Below are 25355 nucleotides of genomic sequence, written 5' to 3'. Positions count from 1 at the left end.
ATAAATGATGTTTTCTCTAGATCACAGAAGAGAAGAAAGTAGAAACAAATAAAAGGCTTATGTAAGTTCTACCTGATTAATCAAAGAAACCTCAGGAGGAAACTTTATTCTTCAAAGCAATCAGCAACTAAGTTCCCCAAAGTAGTTCAAGCTTAAATCATTATTCATTCTTTGAGTGTGCTGAAAACCATAAGGAAGATATTGTTCTGCCCTATTAATATTACTCTCTCATTTACTACAGTTTTTGTTGCTCAAATACACTCCATTTCAACTCCCTGGATCTTTTTAAAAAGTAAGAAAGTCAAAAGAGGATAAATAGTGGTCTTAAGAATTTAAAATAGCACAGAGGATGGTAATGTACTAAGATTAAGTAGTTAAAGCCTTTGATTATTCACAGATGTAGTCATTCAGACATGCAAAGCATTCAGTCTTTCATACAGTGGTTCTCAACCTTTCTAATGCCGTGACCCCGCAATACAGTTCCTCATGTTGTAGTGACCCCAAACCAAAAAACTATTTTGGTGGCTACTTCAAAACTGTAATTTTGCTACAGTTATGATTCGGAATGTAAATACCTGATTATGTATTCTCATTGCTACAAATTGAGACGTTGAGAACCGCTGATATAAATCAAAGAAAGAGTGACTGGTCAAAAGCTCTTGGGAACAGCTGATAGTAGTAGAAAGCATGTCAACTTTTAGTTGGAAGAATACTTGATTCTTCTTTTTGAAAAGGAAAAGGAAAGAAAAAAAATAAAGGCTTTGTTGAGCAAAATTAAAATGGGTGTGTAAAAATTTTGATATTTAAAGACAATAAAAACTTTAATCCTAATACTACTCTTTGGTTAGTTTATTTTCAATTGAGGCATAGTTTGCTTAACCCCTTCCTTCTTTGATCGCCCTTTAAGTACTCTTACTCATATGAAGATATCATGACATAAAGTTTTGAGTTCTGAGAGAGATTCTGTAGCATTATGAAATTATACAAAAGTATGTTGTAAAAGGATTGTTGTTAAGTGACAGTGCATGGCACAATTAGGGGTATAATAAATGCTTATTGATTGATAAATTTTTTAACAGACATGTAGGGCAGTATGGATTTTGAGCAATGTTTCTTATGATATCCCCCAAATCCTTTTGGGGGAAATAAAAAAAAGTGAAGCTAAAGAGACTGTATTCTTTTTTGGAGGGAAGGAGTGAGGTAAAACCATGAAAGTTAAAAACGGAGTTGAGCATATACAAAGAGATGATAAGCAGGCACTTACTGACAAAGTGTGAATTGCAAGCTCATATCACTTTAGTACTAGTATGTTGACAAATAAGTCTAGATCGACTTGGCTAATGGAGAAATTAAGTAGCATGAAATCAAAAAATCCACAGGTTGTATTTGATAGTTGCAGAAATAAATGAAGAAATATTCTTTTTTCTTCTAATTTTTTTGCAACCAAGTTTCTAGCCAACAGAAAAAGGCCTGACTTGGATACATTCCTTTCCCTTCTCTTTTTCAAAGAGCAATTGGAAATTACAAGGTAGATGACTTGCTTGGATGACTCACAACCAATGAATGATTGTGATTGACTATAAATGATATATTCATCCTTTCAAAAAAAGAAATACAACAAACCATATATATTATCATGTAAGGGATTTTCCTTTTTGATATTCTGAATGATTTATTGTCATTTACTCTGTTTTGTTCATGTCTGCCATACTGATACGGTAAGGATGATATTAGAAAATAAGTATTGTTTTATTAGTTCAGGGATAGGAAGTAAAGTGGCTGGCTTGAGAAAAGAACTGGAGTTTGAAGCAGGGCTGAGAGAGCATGTTTAATTTCAATTGCTGACAGTTATAACCATTTTTCTATGTCAGTTACTCTCTCTGGCAGTTGGTAGAGACAGACTCAGAGACTCTCTCTCTGGGCTGGAGAAGGTAACATCTTTGCCTCTCTCTCTGTCTGAGGGAAAGATCTGAAGGAGCTTAGTGTTTTCCTTTCCCAACTTGGGAAACACTATTGACTATCTATTGTGGTTTTATAGATTGGTTTATATCTGAGAAGACCAAAGAAAAACCTGGTCTTTGGTTTGGACTCTGCGTCTTTTAAGACTCAGAGTCCTAACTTGATTCTTTTTGATACTCAACCAGCTAGCCTTTGCTATTTTATAATTTGAAGGTGAAGTTAAGATTTATAAGGATATTAGCAGTAGTTTTTATTTAGATAGTATAAATTTGGGTTAGTCAGATCAAGGAGGATTAGTGTAGCCTGTGAAACACAGGATTCCTTGCAGAATCTGGGAGTTTATTTGGGTGGATTTAGAATATCTTAGAATTAGAAATCCTTTATTTATCCTTATATATTTCAATTAATATTTTATGTTTATAATGAGTCTCCTTAGTATCCTTGCTTCTGGACCTGAAGGGAAGTTCACATTTGAGCCATAGTTTATCACTGAGGATACTTTTGATTACCTCTATCAAAAGTATACGAACAGTTTGAACCTGATTAGTGAGTTAAACAGTTTTGAAAGGTTTTGAACCTATATTGGAACAGTTTTTTAATCTAAATATTTTATTTTTATAGCTTGCAACTTATAACCAGGTTTTGCCAGATAAATCTTTGGCTTATCTATATTTGAGGCATAATTCTATAGTGAAAAGAGTTATGGGCTTAGAACAAAAAGAACTGGCTTTAGTACCTGAAATAACCTTGTTATTTCCTTATTTGTAAAATGGTTATAATAATGCTTACCTCCTAGGACTACTGTGAGGAAAACAGGGCAAAGTGCCATAAAAAATGAGCTGTGACTATTATGTAAAATAGTAGATGTATAAACCTGGGCTTTTTTTTTTTTTGGTTCCTCTCCATTCTTTTTGTCCTGAAGTTAATCCTTGGTGCTTTTGTGCTAATGCTTTGTTATTTGAGAGTATGGAACAACTAATATTCTCCTTGACCCTTGGATTTACCATGTCTCATACATAGAATTGGAAAATATTAGCCCTGAAGTGGACTTTAGAAATCAACTCTAATTGTACTAATATGGAAACTGAGCAGAGAGGTGGAGTGGTTTACCCAGTGCCACTTGGTAGGCAGAAGAGTCAGTATCAGAATCTCATTTTTCTAACTCAATCCCATACCCCGTCTCAATGAAATTCATGAATTCTGAAATTCTACACTTAAATCACAAATTCTTTTCTATCATTTCATCTGGCTCCCTCTTCCTAAATTTATTTTTTTCTTTTCTTCCTTCATAACATCTCTCATAAGCTCTCTTCTGACCACTCAGGAGCAGGCCCCTCATGACCTCATGTCAACACTAATGCCTTTTGGTTGGTTCCCCAGCCTCACTCCATTCCATCCTATACTTAGTGGTACCAGTGATCTTCCTAAAGTACAGGTCTGACCATGCCACCCTCTTCCCTATTCAGTAAACTCCACTGGTTCCCTGCTATCTCCAGGATCCTCAATGTTTCTCTCAGATGACCCTCTATCTTCTGATTCTTAGTGCTTTCACTAGTTGTCCTGATTCCTGGGAATATTTTCCTTCCACATCTCTACCTTTTGACTTTCCTGACTTTCTTCAAGTCTCAGCTAAATTCCCACTTTCTGCAAGAAGTCCTTCTTACTCTAAATAAATCTTAATGCCTTTCCTCTGGGGCTACCTCCAATCTATCCTGTATATATTTTGTTTGAATAACTATTTGCATATTTTCTTTTCCATTAGAAGTGAGTTTCTTGAGACCAGGGACTTTTTTTGTTTTCTTTGGATCTCCAGAACTTAGCACAATTCCTGCCAAATAGCTGGTGCTTAATAAATGCTAGCTATCTTGACTGACTATCCTTACTTACATACATCAAGTTTTGGGAGATTGTGGAAGAAATTCCCTGGTTTCCTAGATCATGACCCCTCTTTCTGATTTCACTTTCCTCACTTAAAAATTTTAAATCAGTTTAAGTGCACACTGAATCTCTTTCCTCCTTGTTCTTGTTCTATTCATGACAAGACAATGCCCTAGCTCACCCACTGCATAGGTTTTTAACTCTTTCTAAATTTATATTCCTAAATATTTCTATTTCTAAAATTCTAAATGCTACTAGAAATGATTGGGTCAATTACAAATTCATATTATTTAATCATAAATGGGGCTTCATTGCTCCAAACTAATTCTTTTATTGTTCCTTGACTGGCACTCTCCAAAGTATGCATTCCAAATGTCCAAATGCCTGGCTCATGGGAAGCACTTAAGAAATGCTTCCTTCTCCCTACTTCCCTCCTTCTCTATAAGCTCTCAACATCACCATCTTCCAGTTCTAGCAGAAGTTCTTACTTGTTAATTTCCCAAGAAAATTAAGGTTGTCTATCATGAACTCCCTCATTTCCTCTATTCTTCACCTCAATCCGATTTAATTCAATTCATTTAGTAAGTACTAGGCATTACATTAAGTATAGGAAATAATATAGAAAAAATATAGGAAAAATAATCTCAGACCCAAAGTACTTATATTCTAAATATATGCACAGAAAATTAAATAAAAATATAGATAAATAATTTCTCTGGAGAAAACATCAGAAACTAGAGGGTAAGGGATAGGATAGGCTTCCTTAAGAGGTGGCATTTGAGCTGTATGGTGAAGAGGTGGTGCTTTCAAAGCAGGAGAAACAGTCTATGATAAGTAAAAAGGTGAAATGGAATTTCATGTATGGGAACAACAAAATAGCCAGTCTGACTGGAATGGAGAGGATGTGAAGAGTAATGTGTAAAAAATCTTGAAAAGTACTAAACCAGATTGTAAATAGCTTTAAAAGCCAAACTGAGGCAAGGGAGAGTTATCTTTTGAGTAGAGTGGTGCCATGATCAGATCTGAAATTTGGTAGTTAGGTGAAGGATAGCTAGGTTAAAGAGGAGAGAGACTGGAAGCATGGAGATTGATTAAGAGGGATTGAACTAAGTGTAATGGCTAATGGCTAAAAAGGGGTTATAACACAGAATCAATAAAATTTAGAAACTAAATTGGATGTGAAGAGTGAAGAAGAAAGGTGGGGCAGTGGATAGAGCACCTGGCCTGGAAGCAAGAAGACCAGAGTTGTGTAAATCTGGGAAAGTCACTTAACCTTTTTATCTCAATTTCTTCAATGATAAAATGGGGGTAATGATTATTTGTTAAAGGTTTGTCAATTGTGTTGAAACAAAGTATTTCAGTTAAATAAATTCTGATGACCATTTCCAGGCCTCCTTAACCTTTCTGGAATTTTGACATTGTAAACTACCTCTTCACCAGGATTCTTTTGGTTTTCTTCAATTCCATTGTAATCCAGTATTTTAGTGCTTTGCCTGATTCTTCCTTTTCAGTAAGAGATGAAAATCATCTATCTCCTGTTCTTGATGATGAATATTTTTCAATCTTTTGACTTAGACCTTTTCTTTATTCTCCACATTATCTCCTTTAGGGATCTTCTCTACTTCTATGGGTTCTGTCATCACTTTTTATAAAAAATGACTTGCATATTTATATTCCTAACTTACTCTGTTATCCAAATTCAAGCCTAACATCTACAGCTATTTGCTGGACATCCCATTTCCACGTCAAACTTAATATTCTGGAAATCTAAATAATTCTTCACTCTACAACTTATTCTTTCTCTAGACTTTCCTACTTCTATTAAGGGAGACATTATTTTCTCAGTCACTCAGGTTCAAAACTTCTATGACACCTTTTACCCATTCTTTTCATTTATACATAAGATTGACCAAGCTCTGTCAATTTTCCTTCCACCCTATGTTTTGTATGTTTTTCCTTTTCACTATTCACAAGGCTACAACCCTATTCCCAGACTTCATCATTATTTCCTTGGATTATTAAAATAGCTTTCTAAGGTCAGCTAGGTGTCTTAATGGATTGCAAGTCAGGCTGAGAGATGAGAGGTCCTCAGTTCAAATCTGGCCTTAAATACTATCTAGTGGTGTGACCCTGGGCAAGTCACTTAATCTCCATTAGCTAGTCCTTACTGCTCTTCTGCATGGGAACAATATACAGTATTGATTCCAAAATGTAAGGTAAGGATTAAAAAAAAAAGCTTTCTAGTTGGTTTCTATGTCTTTTAGTTCTCTATTCTACCCCTTAAGCAGATAGCAAAATATTTTTATTATGATGAGAAAAAAAGGAGATTTGGGCATTACTAGATAATAAATTATATTATAAGGCTGAAATCATCAAAATTATCTGGCAATGAATAAAACAAAAAAAATTTAAGTTGAAGAGCAAGATTTAGCAGATGTATAGTATAAGTTGATCTTCCATGAATCTAAGGCCAAAAAATGTGCTGGGAAAATGTTTTATTCAACAACTGATTGAAACTAAATTCAACTCAGCATTTTTATATATCATAATAATTCCAAGTAAACTTGGTATACATATATGAAAAGTAATAATAAAAAAGATGAGAAACATAGGCAAGCAGGACAGTTTTGAAAGTAATGTGTAGAAGGTATATTCTTTTAAGGTAAAATCAAGTAATAAGAAAGAGATTTATAGTTTAGTACAAAATCCCTTTTTTATATTCTGTTTTTTAAACAGAAATGCTCTTTTTTGGTGTGTAAGTTCAAAATTAAAAAAAAATTAAATCAAGAAAAGGAGAATGTGAGGTTCTATACATAGAGTAAATTAAGACAAAATAACTAAGGTTAATTATATGAAAATACAAATAAAAACATTAAATACAAATAAAATCAATTTGGCTAGAATAAGAAGAAAATATATTGAAAAAATTTTAAACATTTTTGATAAAAGTCTGATATCCAAAATTTACAGAGAATGGACACAAATCTAACAGATAAGCAAAGGATATAGAGTTTTCAAAAGAAGAAATGAAAATAATTGGTGTTATTACACTGGCAGTATTCTGATTGGATAGTTCTGGAATCAAAGTTCAAATTACAACTCTAACACTTATCATTTGTATGCCTTTTGGGGAAGTTACTTACCCTCAGTTTCCTCAATTGTAAAAATAAGGGGGTTAGATGAGTTGACTTCTGAGTTCCACTGAAATCCTAGACATATGATTTTATAAACTTATGATCCAGAAATATGTAATAATAATACTATCAAAAATCATAAAAGTAGGAAAAATTAACTGTTTATAGCTATGGGAAATCAGGCAAGCTAATAATTCTTGAAAATAAGGAAGAATTATTCGAGAAATGTTATAAATATGATAAAGATAATGGCCTTTGAACATATAATTGTTCTAAGGAAGATACTGATATCAAGAAAAGAAATATTTGTGCAAAAAAAAAATTATAGCAACACATTGAAATAACAAAAATAAAAAATAGCAAAAATTAAAAATAAATTGCTGGGGAATTGCTGAATAAATTGTGGCATCTTTATGCAATTAAATATTATTATACTACAAGAAATTTAAAAATAATAATAGCTAACATTTATATAGTACTTATTTTGTGCCAGGCACTGTATGGGTTTTATAATTATCTCATTTGATCTTCACAGCTCTGTGAGGTAGGTGCTATTATTATCCCCATTTTACAGATGAGGAAGTTGAGGTAAATAGAAATTAAGAGACTTGCCCAGGACCACACAGGTAGTAAGTATCTAAAACTGGTTTTGAACTCATCCTGATTTGGGCTCAGCACTATTCATGGCCACCACATAGCTAGGTTTCAAACTTCTGAGTTAGAATTCAAAGACTTGTATGCTGTGGTACAGAATGAAGAAGTGAGAACCAAAATAACAATACTCACAACTACTATATAAATAAAAACAACTTTAAACTTTCAATGTCTAGTTCGGTTTTTAGAAGAATAACCAGAGAATCCAGAACAATTCTGAGGGATTTAAGACAAAGATGGTATCCACCTTCAGCGAAAGAACTGTTGGAGTAGGAATGTAGATGAAAGCATATGATTTTTCACATATCACTTGTTTATTTGGGTTTATGTTTTGGGGGTTTGGTTTTATAAGATTTTTCACTTACAAAAATGAACAATCTGGAAATTTTTGTGTAATAATATATGTATAACCCATATTGCCAGCTCTGGGATGGGAGATAAAAAGGGAAGGAGACAATTTGGATCATATAACTTTGGAAAACTCAAGTGTAAATTTGTTATTACATATAATTGGTTAAAAAAATTAGAAAAAAAATTAAAAAGGCTAACCAGAGTGAGAATACAAGGACAAAGTGGATCCGACAATTCTGTTACTCTGAGCCAACAGAGCTTCCCAGTTGACTGATGGGGTGGAATCCAGGAGCAGATTTAGTTCAGAGAAGAGAATTTGCAGAGTCCACACATGGGTGGCAGATAGGAGCACTGAAAGCTTGCAGGTCTCTAGATGGTCCCCGAGATCCTGGAATAACATTAATACCCACCAAAAGCAGCAACAGGACCAATCTGGACCTAATATAAAATCTGAAGTCAGGAAGTAAGAAGGAAGAAGGGGCAAACAAAACAAAGAATTTCACTTTAATTAGGTAATATGGTGGAAGGGATGCTCAAGACAAATGCAGAAGAAAATGTCTCCCAAACATCTAAAATCAGTATCTCAGAGGAAAACACAATGTGGGCACAAACTCAATGAGAATTCATGGAAGAGATGAAGCAAGTATTAAAAGAAAAACAGTTAAAATGTTCTTTATACATACAATGAAAGAGCTTAAGGAAAAAAATGGAAAAGAAATGAGAACTATGAAAGAATTGGAAAAAAAATTGACAGATTTTATTTGTGACTTTTTTTTTTTTACATATTCTTTCACTTGATGATCTCATCAGTTTCTGTAGGAGTTACCATCTCTCTGCAGATGATTCCCAGAACCATGTCTCCCCTGAGCTGTTGTAATACAACAATAATTGCCTCAGATATTTCTTGCATATATCTCTAACTGAATATGGCTGAAACAGAGCTTGTTAGCTTTACTCCCAAGCCTGCCACTCTTCTTAACTTTTCTATTATTGTTGAGAGTGTCACCATCTTCTTAGTCTCTCAAGCCTCCAATTTCAGTGTCATCTTTGATCCTTTATTCTTACTGCAGATTCAATCTGTTGCTGAATCTTCTTGTTTCTGCCTTTAGAACACATTAGATTCTCAGCTCAAATCTTAACTTCTTCATGAAGCCTTTCTTGGCCATCCCACCTGCTTTTAATTTCAGATTATTTCTTATATCCTCTGTATATATTTTGTATATAACTAGTGATTTACATGTTGTCTGCCCTACTGGGGAAGCCAGGTGGCACAGTGGATAGAGTGCAGGGCCTGGATTTTGGAATCATCTTCCTGAGTTTAAATCTGGCCTCAGAAACTTACTAGTTGTGGTAAGTCACTTAACCTTATTTGCTTTAGTTTCCTCATATCAAACAAGCTAAAGAAGGAAATGGCACACTACTCCAATATCTTTGCCAAGAAAACTCCAAATGGAAGAGTTTGACATGATTGAACAACAATAATAATTGCTCTCTTACTTTCCATTCCTTGAGGGCAGGGATGGTTTTTACTTTCTTTGTATTCCCAGCACAGCACCATATAAGCATTTCATAAATATTTGTTGACTTAACAATTAAAAAAATCATATTATTCTCCTTGATGTATTTTATATTCTAGACAACTATACACTCTATCTCAAACATCTATACATTTGAGTACAATGTCCTCCATGCCTGAAATGCATTCTTTTCTTAATTCTACCTTTTGGAAACCCAACATGATTAGGATAATTATCAGCATAAGAGTACGAAGAAATCTTCCATTGGTTTAGATGACAGAAATATCTCATGAATTAATTCATCTCTGATAAGGATGAAGGAAAAATTGAAGGAGCACTTGGTTAAAATAGAGAATGAAGCAAAATGATTCCCCAGAGTGTATAAAAGTTAGAGGACTACTGTTTCATAAAGCAAAATGTTAACTGAATTTTCACTTGAGTTCTATAACTACGTATATATGTAATTGTTTTTGTTTCTGTGTACTATAAATTGTAAGCTGAAAATGACTTCACAGAGAATTATTTTCAAAGACATATTTTTATCCCTTTGGATTTTCTTCTCTAAACAGACACACTTAGAATTAGAATTTAATTAATATCTGGTAGGTCTCATATGCAACATATTGAATATTTTTCTTTGATGTTCTCTATGACTATGAGTTTTGGCTGCCATTGGGAATTCATTTATATTCTTTCCTGGGGTTGGATTCAAGTTCTGGAAGATACAATCTTTTCTCAATGAAAGTAAAGTCCTAGTATGCATACTCTCTCCATCCAAAACTCATTATAACTCTTTTTTCTCTCACTACATATATATACTTTTCTCCCCTCCACAGGAATATTCTTTATTGTGACCTTGGGCAAATCACTTAGTCTCTCTGGGTCTCAGTTTCCTCATCTGTAAAATGAGGGGGTTGAACTAATTTCTATCTAAGGTTCCTTCTAAATCTAAGTCTACCATCCTATGAATTAAGTAACTGCTTTTGGGTCTCTTCCTGCTCTACGATTCTATAAAACATGACCATTAAATAGTTAACTTAGGGTTTGGCTATGTATTAAAAATTCTAAAAGGATGATCATAAGTTGCCTAAGAAGTAAGTGGAGATTGAAAAGAATTAAAACTGTAAAAGTGCTCATAGCACTATGGGGTCCAAATTTGAAAAAGTCTATAAAGCCCTTTGAAAACCTTAAAGTGCTACATAAATATGAGCGGTTATTACTACTGTTGTTAAAGCTGATTTCCATAGTTCACAAAAGCCAGAACTCCTGGAGAGAGAAGGAAAAGAATCCAAATAGGGAGAAATATATCAGATTAAACCAATTTATATTCTGGCATGACAGGGACTGATGAGAGAAAAGGCAGGAATGGGGAGGTTGGGAATGGTGGTGTTATCTCAGCAAGGTCCAGAGACTGAACAGGGTCCAGGTTCTCAGGGGAAGATATCTGATTTCCTGTTTTTAGCTCAAGTGCACAATCCATATTTCTCACTTGCTATAGTAACTCAAACAAACTGCCGATGATTTTTAGAGTAGTCTGAAACTGAGTTATCAGTGTAAATGATACAACATAATAGGAATTGAGAATAAACTTTACGTGTAAATAAAATAAAAACTGAAATCGACTGGTTTGAATTAAAGTGAAGCTATATGAACAAAAATGGAAAGGGAAGGAAAAAAGAAAGTAAAAAGGAAAGAAAAATGTGTAATATATATAAATATAAATACTGCTTAGCTGTATGAAGAAGTTGAAAAATAAAATCTCTATAGAAAATTGAAGTTGAAAGAATAGTTAAAAATATTCTTTTAGTAACTTGGCATTGCTATAGTAATAATATGAATGAATGCTATTCTTCTTGACATCATTTAATGTACTCCTATGCTAGTTGACAATGTATTATTTCAATGCAATAGTAATATCACTAAACAAATATAAATAGCTCTGTGGTAAAATTATTTTAAAATTAAATGCCTATGTGAAACCAATAAGAGAGCTGTTTGTAATAGGAGTGCTGAGAAAACCTTGGAAACATGGGAAACTCCTTATTTTAGTGGTGCTTGCTCAATTAAGTTACAGGAATAAACTTCTGCAGCTGATGTTTAGTTGTAAAGAAGGAAATATTCTCAAATGATAAAAAGGAGGAAAATATTTGTGTTTTTTAAAAATATTAACTAGATGAAAGGCTAAGCTAAGAAAAAAATTATTAGATGATTTCTAAGATCCCTTCAAATTCTAAGATTTCATCTAATGATTTTGTTTTCTTTCTTATTTTGTTTAGTAGTGCATTGGAAAGACATTGTTCTACATGTGAAGATGACATCTCATTAACATCCTTGCTTCATTTCGACAATGATGTTATGGTGTTAGTTTCTTCTCCTTTCTTTTCTATTTCAAATCTGAGGATACACATTTTTTCCATGACAGGATTCTAGAAGGAGGCATCTAGAAGGAGGGATAAGTAACTGGCAGGAGCATAGAGTAGTTGGATTTTGCTACTGTAGAAAGAAATATACACTATTTAATCAAAAGTGCAGAGCCATCCTTTTCTCCCTAGCTAAAAAGGAACTGCATCTGAGATCTTTCTTGATTAAATTACCAAAGAATCTATAGACACCAAAGAGTAACTTCCAGGATTTGTGGAAAATCAATAAACTTTTATTTAGGAATTTACTATGAGTCAGGCACATAGAGCTTAATTTTTCTGGGGGAGAAATATAGGTATAAAATTTATGCACAGTAAATAGAGGGTATTATGGTGGGAGAAAAACATTCAGAGCTGGGGGTAGATCAGGAGTTGCTTTGTGGGAAGGTAGAAATTCTAGGAAGTGAGAAGTAAATGTATTTTGGGCAGAGTTTAGAATTTTTGCAAAGGTAAAGAGAATCTATTTGCCTTGACCTCCCTCTTACTCATTTCATGTCATTCAGGTACCTTCTGCCACTATCTATCTCTTCCTTCACTTCGGACTCATGTGAAGTCCCTTTTTTCATCTTATCAAGGCAAAGCCAACTACTTATATAAATCATCCCAGTCCATCTCATCTGTCTGATAAATTTCTCCCTCTGTCACCCCCTTTTTCTCATTTATCTTCAGTCTCTTCCTGTGTATTGGTGCCTTCCCTTACTCTCTACAAACATGCTTACGATTCCCCCGTCTTCAAAAACCCCTCATTTACTCTATCCCCACTAACATTGTATATCTTCTGTCCTTTGTGGCTAAATTCCTTGAGAAGATTGTTTCCAATTCTTTTCTTAGACTCTTCATAACTTCTTATAATCTGGTTTCCAACCTCATCATTCCACCAAAACTCTCTCCCAAGTTGCTAATGGTTTCTTGTCAAATCCAACAGCTGTTTCTTAGTCCTTTAATAAGTTTGATCACCCTCTTAATATTCTCTTATCTCTAGGTTTTCAGGACATTATTCTCCCCTAGTTCTCCTCCTACTTATCTGACCCTTTGCTGGATCCTGATCCAGGTCTTGCCCTCTACTGTAGGTGTTCTACAGAGCTCTGTCTTGGACCTTTTTTTCTTTTTCCTTTACTTGGTGATTGCATTCTCTATGCTGCTGATCTGCAAATCTACCTATTTGGCACTAACCTCTCTGCTGACCTCCAATCTCTCATTCCAACTACCTTCAGTTATCTCCAATCTGATATACAATTTGCCCAACCTAAGGAGTCATCCTTGACTTCTCACTATCTCACACTTTCCACTTCCCATCTGTTGCTAAAGGCTGTCAATTTCACTTTGGCAACATTTCTTGAATATGCCCCCTTTCTCCTGTGATACTCTCACTCACTCAGGTGCAGATCCTCAGCCTCTCACATTTAGGCTATTGCAATAATCTGGTAGATCTGTCTGTCTCATGTCTATTTCCACTCCAAAAAGTCAAAGTGATTTTCTTAAAGCATAGGTACAGTCCAGAGGTTCCCTGTCATCTCTGGCAAAATACAAAATCATCTGTTTGGTATTCAAATCCCTTTACAACCTAGCTTCCTTCCACCTTCTCACTCTTCTCACATCTTACTTTCTGCCACATACTCTTTTAATCTAGTGACACTGCTCTTCTTGCTATTTCATAAATAGGAGACTCCATCTTTCAACTCTGGGAATTTTCTTTAGTTGTACTCCATGCCTGGAATGTTCTCTCTCCTTATCTCTGCCTCCTAGCTCCAATTAAAATCTCATCTTTTATAGGAATCATTTTCCAACTCATCTCCTCTTTTAGTTATTTCCTATTTATCCTCTGTATAGCTTGTTTGTACATATTTGTTTGCCTGTTGTCTCCCACTGGATTGTAAGCTCTGTGAGGGCAATCTCTTTTGCCTCTCTTTTTGTCTGTAGTATTTAGCACAGTGCCCAGCAAATATTAGGCACATACTTACTGACCAATTTCCAAAAAAAAGTAAATTATTTCATCTTCTACATAAATACATAGGAGATTAAGCTTCATTAGTTGCCTCATAGAACTTTTTCTCTAAATTTTTATTTTTATGTCTTAAATTAAAAAAAAATTCTGGCAAGAAGAAAACCAAAGTAAAGGAACATAGGAGGATGTTTCCTTCAATACCACCCTTCAAGTTTACAATTGTGAGGGTGGTGATGAAATTGTAAACTGCTGCTTTTCACCTACTCCTTTTCTTATATTAGTAATAGGGATGTTTTTTGCTCCCTTTCTCCTTTCAACTTCATAGAAATATGTCCTACTCAGATTTTCCTATGTATGAAACTTGTTTTTACATTAAAAAAAAAAAAGAAAATCTGGAATAGTTTGCTTTTGGAGTAGGAATAATATTGTAAGATTTCAAAAATACAAAAGTAGCTGAATTAATTTAATTTTATATCTTTAAAAAATTCAGCAATATAAAATTTAAATCCAGTGATTAAATAAAAAGCAACCCAAACAAAAGATAGCACTCATTAGAAACTTCTGATGCAAATTTATAGAAACAAAACAAACTGTGGTTAATAGATACCTTTCATTTAAGCATTTGGTGTCACTTAACAACATGAATTAGTTAAGGGTCAGAAATCCCTTTTAGAGTATCATTGCCATTGTATATTTACAGATGTAAAGGCCCTAACTAAATAAAGTTAATACAGATTGTGACCTTGGCTGAACTCTTACATCGCTCTTGGTCTTAGTTTCATCTCTAGAGAGAGTTCAATCAGATGATTTCTAAGGTTTCTTCAACTTCTAAATTTAATGACCTAATCATGAGAGCCTATTATTATTAGAAAGGTAGTGAGAGAGATTTCGGTATTATTTGACTATCATACAATTGCTACACTGAAAACTGTCCTTATTTGATATAAAATGTCCTCTGGAAATACGACACATATCATGGGCAACCATCTCTTCCCTATCCAGTGAACCAGTGACTAAACTTACATTGAACAGGCTGGGCAAACGCCCAAGATCAGATGGCACTGGGATGAATTTCTAACCAGGTAAGTCCCTGATAGTCTTCCTTCTTCATCTCTTACTTCATACATAGTACAAGAATATGTTGTCTCATAGTCACTGGGCCTGGATTGCTCTACAGTGTATATATAGGTAGTTGGTCTAATCCTTCTTTCACAGAACTAATTTAAAAGGAGGAAGCAAATGCAGAACTGTTTAGATGCAGGAACAACAGAAAGCCACCCACTCTCTCTGGATTAGTAGAGATGGGGTACTTTAAAGAAGGCCTCTATTCTGCTTCTGGGAAATGATAAAGTTGTCTTTTCAATTCAATACCCATGAGTTAGTCACAATGTCACTAACTGGTTTTGCAAAAACATGTCAGGCTACAGGTTAGGAATATTTTTTCTTCTTTTAAATAAGAGATAACTTCCTAAATGGTCAAAATTCAGGCCATAAAATCTTGAAATAGGAAGAAAAAAAAAGAAAGTTTGAAAAGAGAGATAGAAGAGGGGAGATGAAAGATGACAGATGTTCTCTCTTGGGCAGCGGGAAGCAGATTTCTAGATAAATGAATTCCTCCTTTACTATCTCTGTATCAGCTTCATGATTTGTTTTCCAAACTTCCCATATAACACTTTTTTTTCTGTCCAGTTGGTCTGTAGTATGCACAATGAAAAAATAGCTTTTTTCCTCTGTTTTCTGATTTTTACTCAAATTTTCTGTCATGCCCTAATTTCTTCACACAAGGAAGGATACCTTATTCATATCCCCTATTCCTTACCTGCTCTATTTACTATTGTTTATTCTCTAAGCTCTGCTATTTACATATGTACAGTTGGGGTTATATATTTTACTACTATCTTCTTTCTTGGATTTTGCCACCTGTCAATTTCTGGGTATCTCAGATGCTATCCTTTCTTTGTGGTTTTAGTATCTATCTTGTATACAAGTCTGTAGATTCTAAATTTGCATATATATATTGTTTATATACACATACATGCACACACAGAATTTTCTCCCCCCCCCATACTTTTTAGTTTAAGATTAGATTAGATTTTTTCAGGACACCTGGCAAACAAATACTTATTAATCAATGTTAGGTATACTCCATCTCTGGCCAGGACTCAGATCAAGAAATCCAAATCCTATTCTTAGCTAGCTGTCCACTTCTCAAATTAATTTTTTTCTATTGTATCCCTTCTCTTCAATGGGCAACAATGAAGAAAACATAACCCGTGCCACCCCCACCCCTGGTCTTTAGTTTCTTTTCAATGAATTTATAATTTTGGCATTAGTTTTCAGGTTTCTTTTGGAACTTTTGTTTTTGTCTATGTGACTCACCAGAAATCTCGAGGTTGTTTTCCATTTTAATAACTCTTGTTGAGAAGTTTTTTTTTTTTAAAGTTTTGGATTCATGTTCCAGAAAGACAAACAAACTCTTTATAATTGTTCTTGGGTTGACAAATATCTTTCTTGGTATCCATCAGCAGGGAAACACCAACTATCACCATGCTTTGCTTTTATCCTCTGACCTTTATTGGATCCTCTTCTTCTCTCATCTAATATTGTTTGTGACTTTACTATATCAGTCTTTGTAGGTGAGTGGCTTCTTTTCCCTTAGATCATCCATAATATTATTCAGAAAGCATCTTTGAGTTTTAATTATATAGCTAACCTTTTCCATTCCTTTTTCTTCTTTGCTATAATCTTGAATTCTTAATCATTTTGGCAAGTTAAGCCTTGCCTTTTCCATCTCATATTCTACTTTTCTTTAGAAATATTTCATTCTCCTTTAAAATATAGAATGGGGAGAGATGTGTTTTATGTCATTTCACTTTTTACTACAGTGGGGAGGCTGGTCTTTATTTGGAACACAGTCAAAATTCAGGATGTGGCAGAAATACAAACATTTCAAACTCACTATTAGTCATTGCAAAATTATCCTATTTTCCATAATGGTTAAAATTTTCAGCCTTGTTTCTTGAGCCCATCTACATAGCAACCTTAAGCATCTGGTTAAAACTTTTTATAATTAATTATCACTTCTAAATATTTTGACCACCTGATTAGAATTCTTTTTTGTGTCTCAACAATACCATAACCTACTCAATTCTTGTTCAGCCTTATACTTTGACAACTGGTTCTACCCCTCAATCTATTTTATCAATTTCCTTTATCTTGTAATTATTCCATTTACCTTTTACATCACATGGAAGGAAGATCTATTTGCAACTAAGGATGTATTTGAAGGATTTGAGGTATCACTTTGAGAGAACTCAGCACCCTTTCATCATCCACACTGATCACCAAAATCTGACAGCTTGTTAGTTTAACCAATGTTAAGATCTCTTAGTCACTATTTTTTTTCAAAAGAGTATTTAACTTTACTGTCTCCTAAATTTGGGGACTTTACAATTAATAAGCAAATATAATCTTGTGAAAACCAATTTTTACACATTCAATGAATTAGCCACTTTGTTAGGAAGCTTGTAGACACTCAATCTACTAGACTGGATCCAACATGAGGCATCTAATGGATGGCTGTCTATATCCTTGGCACAATTCCTGCACTTTAAAGAAGCTCAAGCATTGATGAGCTACTCCTATAACTTTGCTTGCATCTGCAACTGTGTGTATTTTGTCATTATAGTTGGTCATGTGGGTTTGTTCAATACTTTATATATCACCCTTCAGGAGTTTTGATAACACAACACATGGTATACTAGGCATGTCTACTTTTGTGAAGTATATCTCTCAGTTTTTAAAGGCTCCTGCTGGGAAAAGCAGGAGAAAAGGTGGGGAAACCAGGCATAGTCTGACTTATACCTGAGATTTTGGAAGAGGTAGTTTCAAAGACTAGAGTAAGAACAGATAGAATTTCATGGCTAAAAATATGAACTCTTTCCAGAGAGGGGATTTTAGTGAGAGAGAAAAGAAGGAGTTATCTAAAGAGACCAATGTAATGCATGCAGAGAGATGTCATAGGCCAACATAGAATTTAAAAAGATGCATAGGCAAGATGGGAGCAAGGGCAGGCAACTGGGAATAACTGGCAGGATCCCATATGAATAATATGTATTGCAATTGATAATGACCTGTCAATAAGCAGGTTGGGTATGAGAAGTCAACAAGATGAGAGAGGATAGAATGGGAGAGGGTGGGAGGAGAGTCACCTTCATACCCTGTGGATCACATGTCTTTTGGGAGTAGGTACCACAGAGTTAGACTATCATCATCACTTATGTGGATTATCTGACTGATCCCTTTTGAATGGTTGCAGGTCTCAATGAAAAGGTTACACCTGATACATGTGGTAAAATATTGTTTACAAATGAGAGAATCCAGAGGATATTACCATTTATAGAGAGTAACTTTCTATTTGGGCTCTGAATAGAATATCTTCCACAATGGAGGTGAATAAGCCCATTTTATGTGTCTAATAATGAGCTAAGAATAGTCAAAGTTATTTCTGTGGTCGCATCAATTATGGAGGGTCTTAGCTTGGGAGATGTCTTATTGAAAGAGTCTTTCAGATTATAATTATAATTTTCTAACAAGTATTGTTTATCATTAAGAAAGCAACAATTAATTTAGTTGTATACTAAACTCTCTACTTGTTTCCTTAATCTCATTCCTTCCCATTTCTTCCATGTGAATGTCTCTTTCAACTATTTCCCATCTCTCTCTTCAATCTTTCTTTATCTACCAGTCCCATACCTATTGAATCCATAAAACAAGTTCAATTCTCTGCCATTTGAAAAACAAAACAAAACAACTTCATAAGACTACAGGTCTTTTTCTCTCCTTCCTTTCACAACCAAATTCTAAGAGAAAGCTATCTATACTCACTAACTTCCTTTTCATTCCCACTTGCTTCTTTCCACCAGTCGACTTCCCAATCTACAGTTCAGCAACAAGTCCATGGGGATGTTTAAAACATTGGTTAAATTGTCTATAAAGGTTTCCTGGGAAGATATAGATAAGAACTGCACAAGAAAAGAAGATTCCATTAGATTATGATCTGCTTCAGTGAATGGAGGACCTACACTGAGGACATTGTAGATTACTGAAGTAACAAATTACTGAAAGGATGAGAGTATCTTCTCACGAATTTCTTTTTGAGAATCAGGTATATTGCCATATAGCTTCTACCTTTTCAAATAATTTAATATTATTGGCTTTATTTATTTATTTTTAAACTCATATATTCTGTCTTAGTAACAACCCCCTTGATTTTAGTAACAACTCTAATGCAGAAAGGTAATTGGCTAGGCAATGGGGGTTAGGTGATGTCTAGGGTCACAGAGATTTAAATTCAGGACCTCTTGTTTCCAGACCTGGCTGTCTATCCATTGAGCCATTTGGTTCGCCTTTACCCCTCAACTGGCTTTATGCTATTGTCAACTACATTCCTTAAAATTTTACTGTAGGCTGAGATCTGACTTAAACAATACTACTAGCACTACTTATCTCTTTTTTGAACTCCGCCTTAGAATCAATATTGGATTTTGGTTCTAAGGGATTAAGTGACTTGTCCAGAGTCACACAGCTAGGAATTATCTGAGGCCAAATTTGAACCCAGGACCTCCTGTCTCCAGGCCTGACTATCTATTGAGTCACTGAGCTTCCCCCTACAACTACTTATCTTTATATTACAGTATAAAAACTCATAACAAAGTCTGTCTTTAGCTGCATAGATTTAGTTGCAACTTTGAATATCAGGCAGAGTGAATAGAAAGGGGACCTTATACTCAGAATGGCCTGGATTTAAGCTGACACATACTAGCTGTGTGATCCTGGGTGGCCACTTAATCCCTTTAGTTCCTGAAGTCAATCCTTTAGGATTGTCAAGTATAAAACAGATGAAGATTTGCACTGGGATAGGGCATTTCTTCATATAAAAAAATTCCAGTATAAACCTGCTTCTTTCTCCTTTCCTTTACTCCCACCATAGGGTAAAGAAATTAGTAAAAAGGAAAAAAAATCCATGGGTTGTTCATGAAAGAGTACATCACACTCATTTAAAAATTTAAATTCCCAGAGGATTTTCTTTGAGAATTAGAACCATCAAGTCATATCAATCTTATGTGTGAAATGGCTTTCCTTTGCTAGTCCATTACCAATACATAATTCTCAAGTATCCTTTATATCTGTAAGGAGGTTTGATGTATTAATCCACCTGAATGATGCAATACTCACTGGCTCTGAGAATATTCTCCTTGCTGCTGCACCTGGACTGGACCTGCAGAGAAAGTATAGACTCAATGAGATACAGAAAATAACATGGATAGTCAGATGTGCAGAATTAACGGGCAAGCTTCTGGGATTTAGAGGCAAAGGCTTTATATATATATCTGAGATCTCAAAAGTGGGATTCAATATACTTTAGTATATTCAATATATTCATTTCCCTCCTTGCTTTTAAGAAGGTAATGATTGGCAGTTAGGAAAATAAACTTTGAGAGTATATTACGAACTAGAACAAAGATGGAAATGATGACAATTTGTTCATGAACTTGTGAAATCAAGATCTGGGTAAAATTCCAAGGCTGATGATTTAACTGAAGATACAAAAAAACCCTTCACTTTTAGACTTTTTAGTCCTTTGAATGGAAAAATAACCAATTCATGTAAGGAAATTGTACTGTAAAGATTCAACTGTAGTCTTATTTTGTAGATCCATTAAGGTGAGAAAAAGAAAAAAGAAAAACCCAAGCATAAGAAAATTTATCTTGTGATTATGATAAGCTAAGGAGCACTGCTTTAGTGGTTTTACAATCAGCTTCTCAATAAAAATCGAAAAAATTGAGCTTAATTTGTCTTCCATTCTTGGATTTATCATTTAAATAATCTGTCTAAGTATGTATATGTTTATTCTACTAAACTCATTAAAAAAAAACCTGAAACCCCTTTAGTATTTAAGGTAAGAGAAGGAAATTCCTTTTAAGGATAAAAGACTGCAAGCCTCTAAAAGGCTCTTTTGCTAGAAGATGTTAGGGCTTTCTGCTAATTTTAAAGGAATCAGGACTTATTAAAAACTCCAAACCTCTCTTCTCTGCTCCACAGTAGCTTGCCCCAAAGGTACATTCACACAACAAACTGGATTCTATAGTTTAACAAAATCTACTTATTATAATGAAACAACTTATGAAAGGAATGTTGCAACTTAGGGTGGGTTATGGTTGTCCTTCCCTGAAAAAAAATTGTTAATGTTAAAAAAAATCACAAACATACACACAAGAAGTTAAAAACCACACAAAAAATGAAATTAAAAATAAAAATTTCCAAAGAAATGTCAAAATTGTCCTCCTTTGGCTCAGATGTTTTATTTCTTTATTGCACTGGACTATTTTTTAGGACATGAAAAAGTGGAGCCAATCTGAAAGTTTTTTTCTTAAAAGTTTTCTTAAAATATAGTTCTGGACCAAAAGGAAAAGAATGATGACAGTTTAAGACAAATACAGTATATATAAAAAAAAAGAAATGGAAGTGAGAAAAAGGGAAGGGTTTGAGTGAATTAGATTTAGAGATGAAGAAGGGCAGATAGGCAGACCTAGGGGAGGGTACATCGTCTACATGATTACAATTTTTCTATTTCTCACTGAAAACCACAGGGAAGAAGGGAAGATGGGTTCCATACAAAATAAACAAGCAAGTTGGCACATCATGAAATGAAAATTAATATAACTACAATAACCACCACAGTCCTAAAGGAGAAAAGAAATAGAAACAGTAATAGACAAGCTTGTTAAAAGAGAAACTAAGTTAAAAAAAAGTGATTCAGGAAACAAAAGAAGCAGCTTTTTAAAAGAGGGAGAAAGGATGGAGAGGAAAAGGAAAGTGGGAGTGGGGAGAAAGGTTACAGAGTAAAGCGCTAAAAGGAGTCAAATGGAAGTCAAGAGAATCTTCAACAAAGTGTAGAAGAGAAGGAGCTCAAACCCATAGTGCAAAGCGTTTGAGAATGGAAAGCAATTTCTTTGATCAGTAATAGTTACTCATGTGATAACCTCTATTTCTCCTGAGTTCACCTTTAAGCCCTTCCAACCTATAGCAGAGTCAGTGTATGGACAAAGCCAAGAAATTTATAATGAACAGAGTAGTTCAGATATCATTCAAAATTATTAAAATGTACCAAAAGCATATCACTTTGCAAAATGTCCAAATGACAATGATGGTAAGGAACTAGCTATCATTAAAAAAATAGAAGAATTTTCTTGGTATGGCTATATAAAAACATTCTTGTTCATATGATAGATTAATGAGACCCCAAATGAAACCTTGCTTTAGTGCTTAAAGACAAAAATCTAACATTCATGTGATGTGGCAATATGAGCCAAATGGAAATGAACTTTCTTCCCACAAATTTCAAAGCTGGGAAGGAAGAGGGTTCTGGATGATGAGAAACAGATTAAACTAACTATATACGAGCATTTCTCAATGTTGGCACACAGCCGACAAACAGCAGTATAATGTTCCCAATTATTTTACTTTGGATAACAAGGTGCCAGATTTGGGGGAAATCTTTAAATAAAAAAAAACAACAATAAACCCAGAACACAAAACAACCTTTAATATAAATGCTTTCTAAACATCAAGGGTTCTGGATGTAAAGATAAAGAAATGGGAAAAATAACTTTAGAAAAAATGCCCGGTGCTAAAGTTTAGACATACTTCAAAACCCATTTAAAATGGGCCCCTTCCCCTCTACCTTACACTATGAGACTTGTAAAATTTCAAATTCTCAATCCTTTCATAAAACCCCAAGCTGAAGATTCCACTGTACCATCACACACAATGTAATGGGATTTGCTGGAACAGATGGATTTGGGAAACAACTGTTACCCTTGATCTCACGCATGCCACAGAGAAAGTAACACACGCCCGACTCCAATTCTATAGGAAGGTTCATGTCTTGTGGATTTTTCTCTCTACCTTACCCTGGCTGTACTCATTGGAAAAAAGGAAGTCTGAAAAACAAAACAGAACTAGGATTTCATCAACTCCCAGCCTTCTGAGGGACAATAAAAGGGACAATGTCAGAATATCTGCTTTATGATTCCCTCAGAACATTCAATTTTACCATATTTAACTCCTGATTCTCCAGTATTGAAAACTGATTCATCTTACCACTGGAATAAACACTGAACCATGCATAAAATACAATCTGTAGTATTAAAGCCAGTGGAAGAAATGAACATCATAAAGTTTACTGACAATATAGATACATATTTTCTGTTACCATTCAAGACTGCTCTGGGACATCAAATTATTCATGACAATATGTATGATGTGTTTAAATCTATGGTACATATTTTGCTGAAGATCATAATGCTCTTAAAGAAATCTTAAGCGGTCAAACAGAAAATGAGATGAAAAAAGCACAAACTAGAGGTGAAAAAAATAATGTAAAAATGCAAAAAAAAAAGAAGAGATAAAATTTAAATTAATGACCACAATCTTTAGATACAGTTAGAGAAGTCACTTACCTTATGCTTAGGTCATAACAAGAATAGCACAGTGTTTAAAGTCAGGTCTTCATTATGGAGGTACAATTGAAAGCCATAGGTTATAGTAACATGAATTGCTACACAGAAATGAAGACTTTTTCAGCTCAACGTGAAAAGCTAATTCTCATGGGACAGCATTTCAACTCATGTTTAATGCAACATGAACAGTTCAGAGATGTGCACATCACAACTACATGAACCGCACACCAATAACGGAAGACCCAACTCTTAGGAACATAGAAAATTGGAAAGGGCTGACCCATAACCTGTGGCACAGCAGGGAAGCACATCACTCTAACACTGAAAGAGGCATGCATAATGTGTAACCACCAGCAACTACACATCCACATATATACACACACACACCCACTAAATTACAGGGGAAGAATGTCAGTGGCCAAGCTGTAATGAAAGAAGCAGGACACATGAAGCACAGCAGTGGTCATGTGATTTGAGAGGTGTTCTTCCCTTAAACCATCCCATCACCATGCTTATTTAAAGAAGCCAGGACAAGACCCCTTTTTAATGCTGCAGTAGCTACGAGCCCCCAGCTTGAAGCTAGTGTGTGGAATTTTGATCACCGTTCCTTGCGATGTCAGGGGCTCTCCAGTGGAAGCCAGAAAATATTTATAACACTGGGTGGTTAAGTACAAATGTGTGTTTAACATCTTTCCTCCTTTGCATTCTGCAGAATTGAGGAAAGAAAGGAGCACATAAATTGAAGCTCACTTTAAGAACAGGTTGTATCTGGATGACAAAGTATTTGAATGGTGAATACAATAAATCATAGATTAACACCACTCAGGTTTAAAGAATTACTGGTTTTCTGCTGCTCACCTTTATAACTTTAACTCTTTATGAAATATATGCTGGTATCAACCTGTAAAATATGGTTGCAAACTGAAAAGTTTTGAGCAATTGGTTATTACTTGGGGTCTGGTGTATAAGGCCCTATATGTCAAGATGCTGTCTGTTCTGTGTGGACATTAAAGAGCCCATGAGATAAAAACTTTGGCTATATTTATAGTCTTAGATCATATCTTCCTATATCTTTATTCTTGGTTGATAGTTTATTTCAGAGATTGAGACTTATTTATGCCTGCCTACTTATGTCATTTTAAGAAGCTCTGAAAGGGTGGTGCTAAAAGTCCCCTTTTAAAATCTCAATCTTTTAATGTGCTCTAAAAGGAAATAAAATTAAATGTTACCTATTTAGAAAAATGTTATGAAAATTTCCATTAAATTCTCTATTGAAAATACTATCTAAATAATAACCTATGAGAAATATACTCTTCTCACTCTTAACTGTTTACAATCAGTTTGTTAAAAATGATCTGAATATTTTTTTCCTTTATTTGGTTTCATTGTGTTTTCTTTTCTGTATAGTGTGTTTTTCATTCAGGACAGATGTGATATTAGGATAACAGCCCAAATATGCTTCTAGTGATACAGTCAAGTGATTCCTTGGGAACTCCTGAATTGACATTTCTTTTTTCAATATTACCCATCAACAAGTCAGTATAGCAAAGCTATCCCCATCTATCTCCTGCCACTTGGAGAGATCTATGTTTTGGGCTGCTCCTATAGTCATCAAAGGCACTGACAGGGCTGAAGGATGGTAGAGCAAACACTGTGAATGTATCCTCTCCACTAATTTTTTGAATGGATAAAGTCCAGACATTATCTTATTTGAACCTAATGTAGAAAAAAATCACTTGGACAGTTCTTCAGTAGGATACATCAGTAATGCCATTGCTACCTAGTGTTATGAAGAAAGGCTATAGGAACATGATAAAGATTTTATGGCTGAATGTGGCAACAGTTTTTATTTCAGAAACAGAACTGATTTCTGAGCTCTATAAAACAACAACAACAACAACAATTACTATGGAATATACCATCTTATCATTGAGACCAAATCACTACGGATTATTTCAGCTGTTGTCATAGTT

At 34.5% G+C, this 25355-nt stretch overlaps 1 protein-coding gene across 12 annotated transcripts in view; it reads right to left on the bottom strand.

The window, feature by feature from the left end:
• GPHN (gephyrin) overlaps positions 1-25355 on the bottom strand; it is an 852406-nt gene that overhangs the window by 166061 nt on the left and 660990 nt on the right. For all 12 annotated transcript variants that reach the window (XM_007473063.2, XM_056820908.1, XM_001369841.4 and 9 more), the window contains one exon: positions 20096-20138. In XM_007473063.2, coding sequence (XP_007473125.1) covers positions 20096-20138 — 43 coding nt within the window. The remainder of the gene's footprint in view (positions 1-20095; positions 20139-25355) is intronic.

This window comes from Monodelphis domestica, chromosome 1 (assembly GCF_027887165.1).
Source record: "Monodelphis domestica isolate mMonDom1 chromosome 1, mMonDom1.pri, whole genome shotgun sequence".
NCBI classification, from domain to species: Eukaryota; Metazoa; Chordata; class Mammalia; order Didelphimorphia; family Didelphidae; genus Monodelphis; species Monodelphis domestica.
The sequence above is the reverse complement of the archived record's forward strand: the minus strand, read 5'-3'. Positions and strand labels throughout refer to the sequence as shown.